Genomic DNA, 13,546 nt, shown 5'->3' on the forward strand with positions numbered 1-13,546 from the left:
CAAAAAAAAAAAAAAAAAAAAGCATACCCAGGAGATACCAAAGTTCCAAATTTAACGAGGCCAGAGTAAAGACAACAGAACCACCCCTCATCTTTCAATTAAATACAAGTGCCACAAGCATCCTTATATTGATGCTGATCTATTGCTCCAGATCTATCTGACTCTACTTAGCAGATGTGGCGGCGTAGTGCCTAAAAATGCATAGCAAATCATGTTGGTGACAGGCTTGATATCATCCGCAAGTAACTGGGTAGATCAGGGATTAAGAAATTGGAGACCCTTATATCACAGATTGATCAGTCGTGAGCACTTATTAGATAGGCCTGCTGTAGCAGGCTACTTCTATGAAAGCATGTATAGGAAAGTGTGTGTGTAGGCTTCTTATCTAATGTTCAACACAACAGGATCCTTCACAAAACTCGTGTCCAATAGAGCCTTTTTAACTCCAGCAAAAGCCAACTGAACCTCTCCTCACACTAAACTGTCAAGCAACTCACTTGAATGGGTATGTGATGAAAACATCATCTTACAAAAAAAGTGCCGGTTGTAATCAACTCAATCGTATAAAGCATAATAAACCAAAACAATATAAAGCATCTCTACAAGCAAAAGAACTGGATCCCTCAATACAAGCCTATATTTTGGAAAATTTGAATATAGGAATGAGAATCACAATATGTTTTCATCACAGTACTTGCCACCAGAATCAAACTTCTCCACCAACATTTATTCTACTAATTCTGCAGAGCTTACATCATATCCTCTCCCTCTCTCTCTTTTAAAAAGACTTTTTTCAATGATTGGTTGAGAAACGTCAAAAAAATGTTTTTCCCAGCCAGTAGTCTCTCTGTATTCTTCAAATAAACTTGCATAAAATGACACGGTATAATGCAATGAAAGTATAACTTTAGTCACAGTAAAATGTACTACAGTTACAATCTTAACTAGTTGATATTTCACACCATGATGATAATGGTAATTCTCAAAAGCAGCTTCTCCAAAGAAAGTAAAGATGTTAAACCAGAAATTGAACTCCAATGCAGGACATCTAAGGGAAAGATTGAAACTTAACGTCGGCTACGCTTCTCATATGGTGCCCATGAATTACCATAATTATTACCATATGGACCACCTGCATATCTCATTTCAGGACTTCTTTTCAAGATCCCATAACCCTCAGCACCTAGAAAGGTATAACAGAAGCTTAAAACCAACTAGCTACCATTGTTGCATGTAACCAGACGTCCACATGTTGATAATAATTTCGTGAAAGGAAAAAGAAAGAAAAATTAGAGAAAGACAGAAATAACCTAATCCCCGTGCTCTCTCTAAGTTGAGCTTCTCTGCTCGCAGTTTCTCTATTTCACGAGCCATTGAAACAAGGTTCTTCTCCATTGCTTGCTTTTGTTCATTTTGTTCTTCATTGGATTTCTTTTCATATTCATAAGCCCTCCTAAAAACATTGTGCACGATCAATTCAATCATGGAATAGACTAATTAATGTGGTCTTGAAGTTTATCTTGACTTGTCCTAGTGCCAAACCCTAACTACAAAAAGAACAAAACATAGACTAGGATCCAACACCAATCAATTAAAATTTCCATTTCAAACCTGGCCTCAATAAGCTCCTTGAGCAATCCATCCATATCTGCTCTCATAGAATTTAGCTGCTGATTTTCAGCTTGCAATCGAGTAACATCCTTTGTGAGGCTTTGGACTTTAGCAGACAAATCTTGCTTCAAATTATTCAATTTCTGAATCTCACCTCTTAAATGCAGAACCTCAGACTTTAAAGGCTCAGAAGCACGAAGCTCAGCTTCTAGTTTCAAACCTCTTTCAAGTAACTCCCTGGATTGTGCTTCTTTCTCAGACAGAACTTTGGGTATAGCCTGGTTCAATCTGTGAATTTCTTCTTTTGCAGCTGATAACTCCCTTTGAAGTATTGTATTATCATCAATCACCATGCGATTATCAGAAATTATTCTCTGCATTTCCCTATGCTGCAATTCAAGCTCCTCCTCCAAAGCTGCAGGATGAATAGGCAGGGGTGCTGGTACTCGTTCTACGTAGGATCTAGGGACATCACGGGAAACTCGGTAACCATCAATGTGGCGTGATGAGCGATTTCTTCCTGCCATACTTAAAAGTCCTGCAGAAATGATGTAACAATTACCTAATGGTGGAAGCACATTTTTCATTTAAACCAAGCTGAACTCAAATGTCAAGTAATGAAGTATTATCTTTTGAGCCCACAATAGGGAACCTAATATAGTAAAAGCTTCTGGAAGTTCTAAGTTCTACTGGCACTTCCGAAAATCCATGCATGCCAAATTAAGTCCACTTGGCTTAAGAGAAGCTCCATATCACGCAGCAACAACACAGGTAAGTTCAATCACTAAATGGATATTGAATATGTCAACCCTTACCCCCACTCCACTGAACTTTGCTGTCTTAACTATAAGAATGCTCTTTTCTCTAGGAAAGAAAACCTTCCTGCCACAACAAATATCTTTAACATGAACCCAAATGTCTCCCACATCTATGTCAATCATGGAAAATAAACAGGAACCTAATCTCATAATCCAAGGCCTTGTGGCAATGGTCCACTGATAGATGAATATTAACCTTAGTATAGAATATGACTAAAAGAATGATAGGAAATTATCAATGACCATCCTTTTTCAACTCATGAAGAGAACTCAACAGCCTGGAAAAAAAAACCAACCTAAAAATAATGAAGGTACCACTTCACCACATCTGAAGATAGAGCCCTAAGATTTATCAAACTGCAGGAAGGGAAGATTTGAGTTCTTTTTATTTATAGTAACAGAAAACTACGATGAACAGCCAAGCCATTGTCCTAGCGGCCTTTTAAAGAACACTTGAAGATGCATAATGCAGTTAATTTCAACAAATTGCGAGAAGTAAATAACAAGAAGGGAAATTCCTCTCTCCTCGTATTGTATATTCAGAAACTTCGTTTGGTCTACAAAGGTGCTTCAAATTCACTTCACAGACCTCCAAAAATACCTTCAGCATATACCAATATGGTTTCTTAGTAACCAACTTTGTGAAAAAAATCATTCAAGAAATCCAAATACTAATTGGGTGCAAATTATTTGAAGATCTCCATATTTCAAAGAACAATATGCATGATTTTCAACGCTAATCAGGCGGCTCTTAGATTGTCCGAGGTATTAGCACCCAGCTCTAGATTTTTCTCCATAACACAGCCACAGGCTTCGTTGCCAAGATCTCTTCGGGTTAAATAACTTGAATTCCGATGCTCCTTTTTCCCGTATTGTTGCAATTTATTGAACATTTTCAACCATGCCATCGCTCCCATAGTTGTAAAGTCCATACTCTTTCCAGTTCCAGTGCTTCAGCTTCGAAAGGGTCATTAAGCGGAAAAGTATCCCCTTTCGGTCGTAGAAAAGCAAATATGTGAACTCAACCGAAAGCCAAGATGTCTATATCAAACTCACAAAACTCTGATAGCCTTCGAAATCTACAGAGGAAAGGATCTAATAGCTAGTCCCAATCGATAGTTTACCGGAAAACTTGCCATACAGAGTGCAAGTCGAGGGATTGAATACCTTACCTTAACGATACTCACCCGGAGTAGAACCATCGCCTTACCAATCGAAACCAAAACACCCAAGGTTTAAAAGCATACGCGTACATGTATACAAATAAGTAAACATATAAATATATATTAATATATAACAATATATAGCGCTTCCTCCTTCGATAAATCTAATTGCCTTCAAGAAATCAAACGAAAGAAGAAATTTTCGAACGTCCGACGAACGAAAAGATCCCGTAGCTAAGGAAAACAATCGTTCTTTTTTTTCAAGAAAACGGCTAAAATTCGTTCCTCCATCGGGACAGCCTCTAAGCGATTAATTTCCGATCCATGGGCGATTGGAATTTATCTAGTAGAAAGAAGACTAACTTACAAGAAGTGAAACGAGAGGCGGAGGGTGAGGCGAAATCGTATAATCTCCGACGAGGAAGGATTTGGGGGTTCACCAGTTGTGGAAAATTAGGAACCCTAGGGCAAGTTGTCGATCATCAACGGATTTCTTCAGAGCTTTGGTTGCCATCGCATTCCCGGCCTATACCGCTATTGGACCCTTCGGCCCATTATTCTTCATAAAATGTCCATAAAAATGTTTGTCCAAATTAACTTAAAAAGACATTTATGAAAGAATAAATTTATTTTCGAGACAAATAAAAAAGATCAAAAGGTCGAAGATATCTTTTATAATTTAGCCAAAACAAAATAAAATGATAACATAATATAAAAATATTAAAATAACTCATTTTTATTCATTTAATAATTTTATAAATATTGTGTAAGAATGTAATTAATATGGACTAACATTTACACAATTATTATTTTTTTTAATCCAAATTTGGTCTAAAATTTTGAACCTTCAATAAGTTTAGAAAATGTACTTCAATAATCTACCAAATCATAATTAACCTCACAAAGTGAACCATTAATGTGTGAAGATTGTTTTTTTTTTCTTTGAATATATTGTTACTATCTTTTTTTTCTTATAAAAAAACATTTTTGGTCGGGAAGTAATAATTTAATTTTTTAACTTTAATTTGTAATGATTTAGTAACATTGTACTTTCAAATTTGTAGCAATAAAATCCATGTGGTAAAAAAATCATCATAATTAAATGCTGATTTTCATTAGTTAACAACTTGGACTTTTTAGTTTAAAACAAATTTCATCACTAATTAGTAATTAACTTATTTTGATCCATCTATATAATAAAATTTATTAAATCTTGACTATAATTTTTATCATAAAGATTAGATTATTAGAAAATGAATTATACTTTCGTTATAAAATGATTAAATAGTCACCATTACCAAAGTTTATGAATATAATATGTTTTTTAATAAATTATTTAAATTATTTATATATGATGCAAGCAGGTTCGAATTCTGCCGCTTGCATAAGAAAATTAAAATTATGTAAAGAATGGAAATAGAAATTCATAATATTATCATCTAATCAAGTATAAAATTTCCAACAAAAACAAAAACATCTAAATTAATTTCTTTTAAGTAGGAAAATATAAATTACAACATCACCGAATCATCTTAGAACTCAAGGACACAGACATCAAACCTTCTGGTCTCGAAAAGTTAGTATCGGTGACAAATTTACCAAGCATGTCTTCTCCCTTTTGATTTGAATAAGTTTGTCAGAAACGCACCATGGAAAACTCAAAAAATGATCTCTTTGCATACCTTCATTGTAACGACCCCAATAATCTGGATGATACGTGACACGGTACCAAGCAGATGCTTTTGCATATTCCTCATCTTTGTCGTCTTCGTCGCATGCAGACTTACTTCCTTTCTCATTGAACCAAGACCTTGCCTCTTTTCGTAGTGATTTAATGGCAAGGCTAATTTGTTCCAGGTCATTCCTTTTATCAAAAGACTTCGCCATTCTCAAAATATTTCCACTAATTAATTCAGGTTCCGTTTTGATACCATAATAATCCATCAGGTTCCCCAATTTGAAGTCGTACCTGGCTTTGTACTCAAAAGCTTCGCTCAAGTAATCCTCAAAACCATCTACTTCCATGTCTGGATCGTAGCACTTGGTAGCAACTTCCCTAGAGAAGATTTCAATGGTGTTGACATCGGAAGAAACGTCTTTCACTCCTCGAAAAAGCTTCCCAAGAACACCATTCGATACATAAGTCGGCTTGTCGGGCTTCTCCATGAAATCTGGATACTCACGAACACGAAGATTGTGTGGAAAGTTTGCTGGCACACCGGTCTTGGGGAAGTCAACAGCAATGGAGAATAATTTTGCAAGTTTAATACATTCAGCAGTCATTGCCTTTTTAGGCTTCTTATCTGCAAATACAGTGTGAGCATTTGCAATGCCTCCAAGACCATCATTTACCATGTACTTGGCCAAGTATTCCTGCACTTCCTGTATCAAAATGATCGTATTCAATTCAAACTTAGTTGTAGAATTTGTTCTACACTTTCAAATCTGATATACAATGCATCTTATTTATATATACGAAAAAAAGATGTACATATTTGCAATATAAATTAATACTTCCTAAAACCATACCTCGATTGTGACATCGTGATCCAACCGCATAGTTGGTGCGGGCTCGTAGCTCATAGGTTTAACTGGTTTAATACGAGTCAGCTCCGGATCCCAACCAACGAAGTACAAGTCACCATCCAAATCACTCCCAGAACATTCATTTGGGTGAGGTCTAACATAACAAATTTGATGTATAAGTTAAGGACAACAAAAACTGATTAAAAAAATTGCTATAAAAAACAGACTAATGAATATATGTCAGTAATCTTACCATAAATCTCAAGGAAAATGCATGAATTTACAACAAGTATGGGTATGTGAAATGTGTTCAGTACATAAGCGATTCATACACATTAAGCTTGCTTACCTTTCCCCTTTCTGTGGAAAAACAACACAATTCACCATATGATGCAGAGCTTTCACATCAACAGCGTCGAGCAAACGCACGTCCCCTGGGTGTAAACAGGGATTCTTAGCAACCACCACTTTACCCTTAACAACAAAATTACTCTCGCTTGATCTTCCAGGGAGAGAGCAATGAACAAACACCTGCCCGTATTCTAGCGTTCGGGTTTCGTCCAGGCAACCCATCATTGTCCTTCCCTTAGGAACAAATATCCTTGATTTAGTCCTCAAATCTAACAATTTAGCTGCTCGAAATGTTCGTAGCATCATATTTAGAAAAGGCTCTTCATTTGGCTTGTAAAGCAAAAGCAATTCCTTAAGAATACTAGTCATTTCCCCGGGGGACATCAACTCCAACACTTCTAATGCCCTCGACGGATCTTCTAAAATGGAATCCAGTTGATCTATAGCCTCCTTTTGTTTTTTCACAAAAACGCGGTCTTTAATTCCAAGAGTGGACAGAAGGTTGATCACCTGACGGTTAAGAAAACAGGGTTGGTACTTGCTCCATGACAAGACGTCGACTTGGGTGTCGAGCGACGTATACTTCAACATACTCTTTCGTAACGACAATTTCTTCGTCGATGTTGGGTCGATAGCAACAACGCCCTTGTATCCAGCATATCGGATCTGAAAGGCAGATGGTGTATGGCTGATTAAACCACATTTTTCAGCAACCTTCTCAGCCAATGTTCCAGATATTTTTCCAATCCCATCAGAGAAACAATAAGTAATTTTATTGGTTTCAACTTCAACATCAGGAATAACTTCAATTTCATGTTGTTCAACACACAAAGTTCTTCTGGATGAGCCAAAAGATTGGCCTAGTCGAGCAGCATATTTTGCCACATTTCTTATCTGACGAAAGTCACCCATCCACTCTCTGATATCTGCTGCACTAAGCCCCTTCCTCGAAGCAAACATCCAACAAGAATTTTCCCGTAGTTGACTCGCCGAGAAAGCAAGAAACTCAAACTTCTTATCACCAATAACTATACCATTTCTTAACACCGATAGTACTCTATCATAAACTCTAGTTCTTAAATCATTTTCAGCAGATGTACGCGGAGATAAATCAATGGAATGAAGTTTATCTAACTCCTCATCAACAAAAGACACACGAAGAAAATTATCTACATCATCAATAAAATGACGGACTACTCTATTAGAGAGATTCGCCTCCGGACCACGGAAGTACACTTTAGTAGGCGTAATTTGAACCCTGTGCACATAGACCAGGCCATCATCCAACGAAACATTAGGTTTACATGGAAGCTGCTTAGAGCTGTAGAATGACAGATATTGCTGCTTGAGCCATTTTTGTGGCTCATAGCAACATTCCTTAAAATGAAAAAGTTTTTCTAGGGCATATTCGATATATTCAGGACGAAATCGACTGGAATCGACCAGTCGGAAAAATTCATTATCCAGCGCTGGTCCAGGAAGATAACCATGTTGAAGCAGGGCATTGATTTTGAACAAAATTTTATAAGAGATATCAAAGCCTTGAGGTGGAGTAATGATAGGTACCAGATTTGAAATGGAGGATAAAGAAGAACCTGGGTGTAGAATGAATGGAGCATAGCTTTCTTTGTAGCCGACCAATGTTCGGAAGAAAGAAGGAAGCTGATCTCCAGGAGAAAGTTCCAAACACAGAGCAAAAGACTGTCCGATGCAAGAAGATGGAGTGAAATCCACATCTCTGATCCAACGGAAACCAGTGGATTCCTCGGAAGATAATCGAGAGGAAGAAGACGATGGAGTTTTCTTGAAAATCCGTGGAGCACCCTGCAACTGCCGATTCGAACAAATTCAGTATAATGTAACGGAGATTTAAATACCTACTCCAACCATAGTTAAAATAATTTTCAACCACTCAGAAGTTAATTTTGAAAAAATGCTTTTAAATTGAGAAAAGGTTTTAAAAATAAATAAATAAATAAATGTTTTATAAATGTTCGACGATGAAATAACCTACTAATTTAGGTAATTTATGAATGATAATGAGTTTATAAAAAAAATAAAAAATTAGTAAGTCCAAAACAAAGTCATAGTAGTGCACAATATCTTACTATTATAGAGAGTGAACAAACCTGAATGAGAAAAAGCTCGGAACCACGATCACCGGAACAACGAAGCTGAACTCCCAGAATATTCTCAAAACAGAGCTCCATTTTGTACTCAACACCCTCATAGCTCAAATAAAACCCCAATTTCCTTGCTCCAATTCCATATTCCACACTCCATTTCCCCTCCTTCCAAATCACCTTCATTTTCTCCTTCGAAACCAGGCTTCCCCACTGCACATTCACGTTTTCCATTCTCTCCAACCCGCCGTGAACTCTCGCCGCGGCAGCCGCCGTCGCCGTCCTGATCTCCCTCTCCACTTTTCTTGCCTTCAGATACGAACTTCCGAACCACAACCGCTTCTCCGCCGCCGCCTGCGCCACCACATACTCGCCCCCGAGTTTGCTGGTGAACCGGACCGTGGCGAATGTGAACCGGGCTTTTTCATCATTGGGTTTGGAAATCCTCACCGTCAACACCGTTCCGTCTCCCGTGTGATTCTCGATAAATTCCTTCACCTCGTCGGCGGTGACCTCTGCGGGGAATCCGTAAATCTCGATCATCTTTCCCATGTCGTTTGTTGTAGCCATGTTTTTTTCAACTGCATGCATGTTTCCAAAGTATTGCATTAATTAATTAAATTAGTGTAATGTTTGAACAAAATCAGGGGCTAAAAAATGGACAAACAAAAATAACATATATTATTATATAATCAATACTATGACACAACATAATAAAATAAGTTAGTTTTGTATTTTATTTGCTGATGATAAATAATAAGATGAGAGTACCTGTAGAACAAATAGAGTTATTGATGAAAGCTGTGTGGGGAAAATAGGAAGCAAAAATATGTAATTTATAAGAAGTCAAGTAAAAAGTAAAGTCAAGTCACCAGCTTCTAAACCAAGTTTATGCTTTATGTTTTATTTATTACCAATAAATTCTTTTTTATTTTTAATATTTGTTAAAAATATTCAAACTATTATTTTACATAAAATATAAGCATTTCATTTATTTAAAAAAATAACACCAATTCAATTAATCTATTTAGTTAAATATTTCCATAAGAATCTTAATTTGTTTGCATTTTCCAAATGGGTCCACAGACACAGCGGACCCACGCGTTTAAGATGGAAAAATATTACACTTGTTCTAATTGAACAAATTCTAAAGCAATGGATTGCATCACCATTCTTTTTAATTTAAAATAATTAGTCTCACTTTTACTTGGAATAAAAAAAATTAATAATTACATAAAAATTGTAAAAGTCTTTTGACTTTTTCATCTCGGTCTCAGTTAGTTTGACAAGGAATAATTCTTTGCATGATTGCATTTACATATTATAATTTATATCTACCTCATCAATAAAAAAATTAAAATGAAAGTTCAAAGGTTCCTTTCTTTATATTATTTTATGTTTGGCTGGTAGATTTAAATTTTATTTCTTTGCATATATTAAACTAAATTACATTAATAATGTAATTTTTTTTGGAGTGAGAAATTTTTTTATATACTAATAAATTTAAATGAGAAGACTTGAAAAAGCTTATTATTATTATTTTTTTAATAATAAGAGTGTAGAGCTCAACTTGCGACACAAGTTTCCAAACAAGAAGGTAACTGGAAGGTGGGAGGTAGAATTTCAGCAAATTCTTCCTCTTAACAAAAAGTTATGTGTGGGCCCCACCTTTCTAGCGGAAATAATTTTCTTTTTATATTTTTCTTTTATTCTCATCCTCAAAACTGAATATATATAATTAAATAATTAATCACAAGTCAAAACTTTATAACTCACCAAAATGAGAACTTTTAATTTAACAAAAGAACAAAAACCTCAAATTCATCATCTTTAAGCTCCAAAATTGGATGTGGTCTCCAATTCTCGTGGTATTGCTTCCACCAATGAATTCGACTGTGTCATAGTTCACATCATTGTTTTCGATTTTCCAACTCTTTAAACTGCTCTCTATACACAGAAGATCTATTATCATTCTGATTATCCTTTTTGTTCTTATTTTCTTTCACTCATTAACCTCCTCTCTCATCGGTACTAAAATCGAAAATGAGTACCGACTTGGTTCTTACTTATGTATTTGTTTATGAGCCACTAGGTGAATTTCGTTCCCACTCATATTCATGATTCGCTCTCTCAGCTTCGCTAACATCTTAGGAATTGATGGATACTCGCTAACATTTGTAGGTGTTGCTTTTCTTAATTTTTTTATTTAAATAATAAAATGAAAGGATTCAAACGTGCCACAACCCAAATTACCACTCTTACAAACACGTGGATACAGTCAAATTTTTTTAGCATGAATATTTTATAAGTCAACCAAGATTGTATTAAAAATCAACCCAAAGTTAATTTGGGTTGGGTTAGTCTGAATTTTCAGTTAAGAAAATTTACAGCCCAATTTTATAGAAATTACATTCTAATCCAATATTTCTTTTATCTTTCTTTAAATTCCTCCCACTTTTAATTTAAATTCCTCCCATTTTTAATTCAAATCAATAAAAATTAAATAAATAGGGATAGTGGATCATATATTTTTAATTTTAACTCCTCTCATACAATTTTATCTCTATTAAATTATAATATAAATTTAAAACCTTTATATTTATATTTTTATGATTATTTGAAATTTTTTTATAGAAATTTTTATTGAAAATATGAATTCAAAATTGAAAAATATATTAGGGGTCAATGTCAAAATTCAAAAATTCTATTAAAATATGAATTCAAAATTGAAAAATTGAAAAAACTATAATTTTTTTTTATAGAATAGTAGTGGTTACTCATTCCAATAAAACAATGAGTTTAAAAGAAAAAATGAAACCAAACCAATTACCATTTATGCTCTTCTTCAACATCTATTTTTAAAAAAAATGAAAAAACACTCTAAATTCAGAGACCAAAAATAAGAATAAAAATAAATCAATCTGTTGAATTTATCATTTATTCTAAAAAAAAATAGCATTTAAAAATTATAAAAAAAAGTCGAGTCTCCTAATATATATGTGAGATATTTAGGGAGTTGTTAGTATAAATTTGATTAATAGTATATTTTATTTATTTACAAGATTTGGTTAGATATATTATTTTTTTCTATTTTCAAGTATTAGTTAATAGTTTATATCTATTTAAGATTACAAGCATATTGCGATTCTGACTGGGGGTGGTTGTCGAACTTACAGACGGTCTATTTCTGGATTCTGCATTTTCTTTGGAAATTCAATTATTTCTTTGAAGTCTAAAAAGCAGACTAATGTATCCAGATCATCAGCAGAAGCCGAGTATCGAGCTATGACAAATATTTGTTTAGAGTTAACTTGGTTAAGATACATTCTTCAAGACTTGAATGTTCCACTGTCCGAACCAGCATTATTATATTGTGATAATCAAGCAGCATTACATATAGCAGCCAATCCAGTTTTTCACGAACGTACGAAACACATTGAAATAGATTGTCATATAGTTCGAGAAAAGTTACAAGCTGGAATCATCAAACCGTGTTATATTTCCGACCAAAATGCAATTGGCAGATGTTTTTACTAAAGCTCTGAGAAGACAACAATTTGACCTTTTGAAGGACAAGTTGGGTGTCATCGACATACACTCTCCAACTTGAGGGGGACTATTAAGGGGATATTTTGGAGATATATTAGTTAGAATATATCTGAAATATTTATGGAGTTTTAGTATAAATTTGATTAATCGTATATTTTATTTATTTATAAGATTTAGTTAGATATATTATTTTTTTTCTATTTTCAGGTATTAGTTAATAGTTTGTATCTATTTAAACGTGGTAAACCTGAATGAAGATTATATATTTTTTCAATTCTATTTTCTATTTCTATCTCTTAAAACTCGGGAAGCAGTTGGATGTGTTCTCCAGCTTTCAATGCAGTCTCTTCCATGAACGCATTCTAACTGTGTCATCAATCAAGTCGTATCACCTCCCTATTTTCCACTTCTTCGAGCATAGATTGCTTTCTCTACCAACATCATCTATAATCAATAAGTCCCTCCTTTTCTTATTTTTGTTTTCGTGTTTATTCAACAATTTCTTTTCCTCCTCTATCGTAAATCAAAACGTAGTTTATTTATTGGCAGGGACAAAAAAAAAAGTCCGGGGCTAGGTACTGACAGGCCAGACCGTGTAAATAAAATGACAATGAATTTTGGAATGAAATAAAATAAAGGAGGTAGTATATTTTTTTTTTATTATTTAGAAATATATATTTTTAGTAATCTTTAATATATTGGTATTATTTATATATTAGAATCGGAGATACCTCTTGTTTTGAGCCCTTACATTATCTAATTTATGTAAATGGAATTGATTTATGATTTTATCGAATTGATATATTTAAATAATTATATATATCGATATAATTATATATCCATATAATTAAAGGGTAGATAAAGATAATAAGAAAAGATAACAGGAGGGCTTTTTCAAGCCTTCCTTTTGTATTTTTTATATATATATATCCTATCATATATAATTATCTTTTTCAATTTGGGAGAAATGGCTGAGTCGAGGTCGGATTGCTAAACTCGGTTTTTCTTTACCATCTATCAAAAAAATGGGAGAAATGGCTGAGTCGAGGTCGGATTGCTAAACTCGGTTTTTCTTTACCATCTATCAAAAAAAATTAGAAATTTTTATTTTTATTTTTGGTTCTTCATCTTACCTTTTTTTTGTTGTTGTAAATTTTAAATTTTTAAACTATATAATTAAGAAGATTGGTTCATACATTTTGGTATCAAGCATTAAAAAATATATTGGTGGCTATTAAATTATTGAAACTTTAATTTTATATTTAATAAATTTGTAAATTCTAAAAATATATTGTTATTAGAATAAAATTAAAATTTCAATTTTGTTATTTTAGAGATAAAATTAAAAAATATATTAAAAAAAAGAACCACCTTTATTATATTTACGTGAATAATGGAGGGAATA

General features: G+C 33.9%; 2 protein-coding genes across 2 annotated transcripts; both read right to left on the minus strand.

Moving 5' to 3' along the window:
• Positions 1-698: 698 nt before the first annotated feature.
• On the minus strand, positions 699-4,145 carry LOC111489850 (protein FLX-like 3). The gene is made up of 4 exons (XM_023138272.1): positions 3,960-4,145; positions 1,612-2,149; positions 1,311-1,453; positions 699-1,183 (listed from the first exon to the last, which is right to left on the minus strand). The coding sequence occupies exons 2-4, from the start codon at positions 2,136-2,138 to the stop codon at positions 1,068-1,070; spliced, it is 786 nt and encodes a 261-aa protein (XP_022994040.1). The 5' UTR covers positions 2,139-2,149; positions 3,960-4,145; the 3' UTR covers positions 699-1,067.
• A 945-nt stretch (positions 4,146-5,090) lies between these two features.
• On the minus strand, positions 5,091-9,381 carry LOC111489826 (probable RNA-dependent RNA polymerase 1). Its single transcript, XM_023138236.1, has 5 exons — positions 9,364-9,381; positions 8,599-9,173; positions 6,468-8,299; positions 6,122-6,272; positions 5,091-5,974 (listed from the first exon to the last, which is right to left on the minus strand). Exons 2-5 carry the CDS (start codon positions 9,160-9,162, stop codon positions 5,147-5,149), a joined length of 3,375 nt encoding a protein of 1,124 aa, XP_022994004.1. The 5' UTR covers positions 9,163-9,173; positions 9,364-9,381; the 3' UTR covers positions 5,091-5,146.
• Positions 9,382-13,546: the final 4,165 nt, after the last annotated feature.

Source organism: Cucurbita maxima, unplaced genomic scaffold (assembly GCF_002738345.1).
Source record: "Cucurbita maxima cultivar Rimu unplaced genomic scaffold, Cmax_1.0 Cma_Scf00014, whole genome shotgun sequence".
NCBI lineage: Eukaryota > Viridiplantae > Streptophyta > Magnoliopsida > Cucurbitales > Cucurbitaceae > Cucurbita > Cucurbita maxima.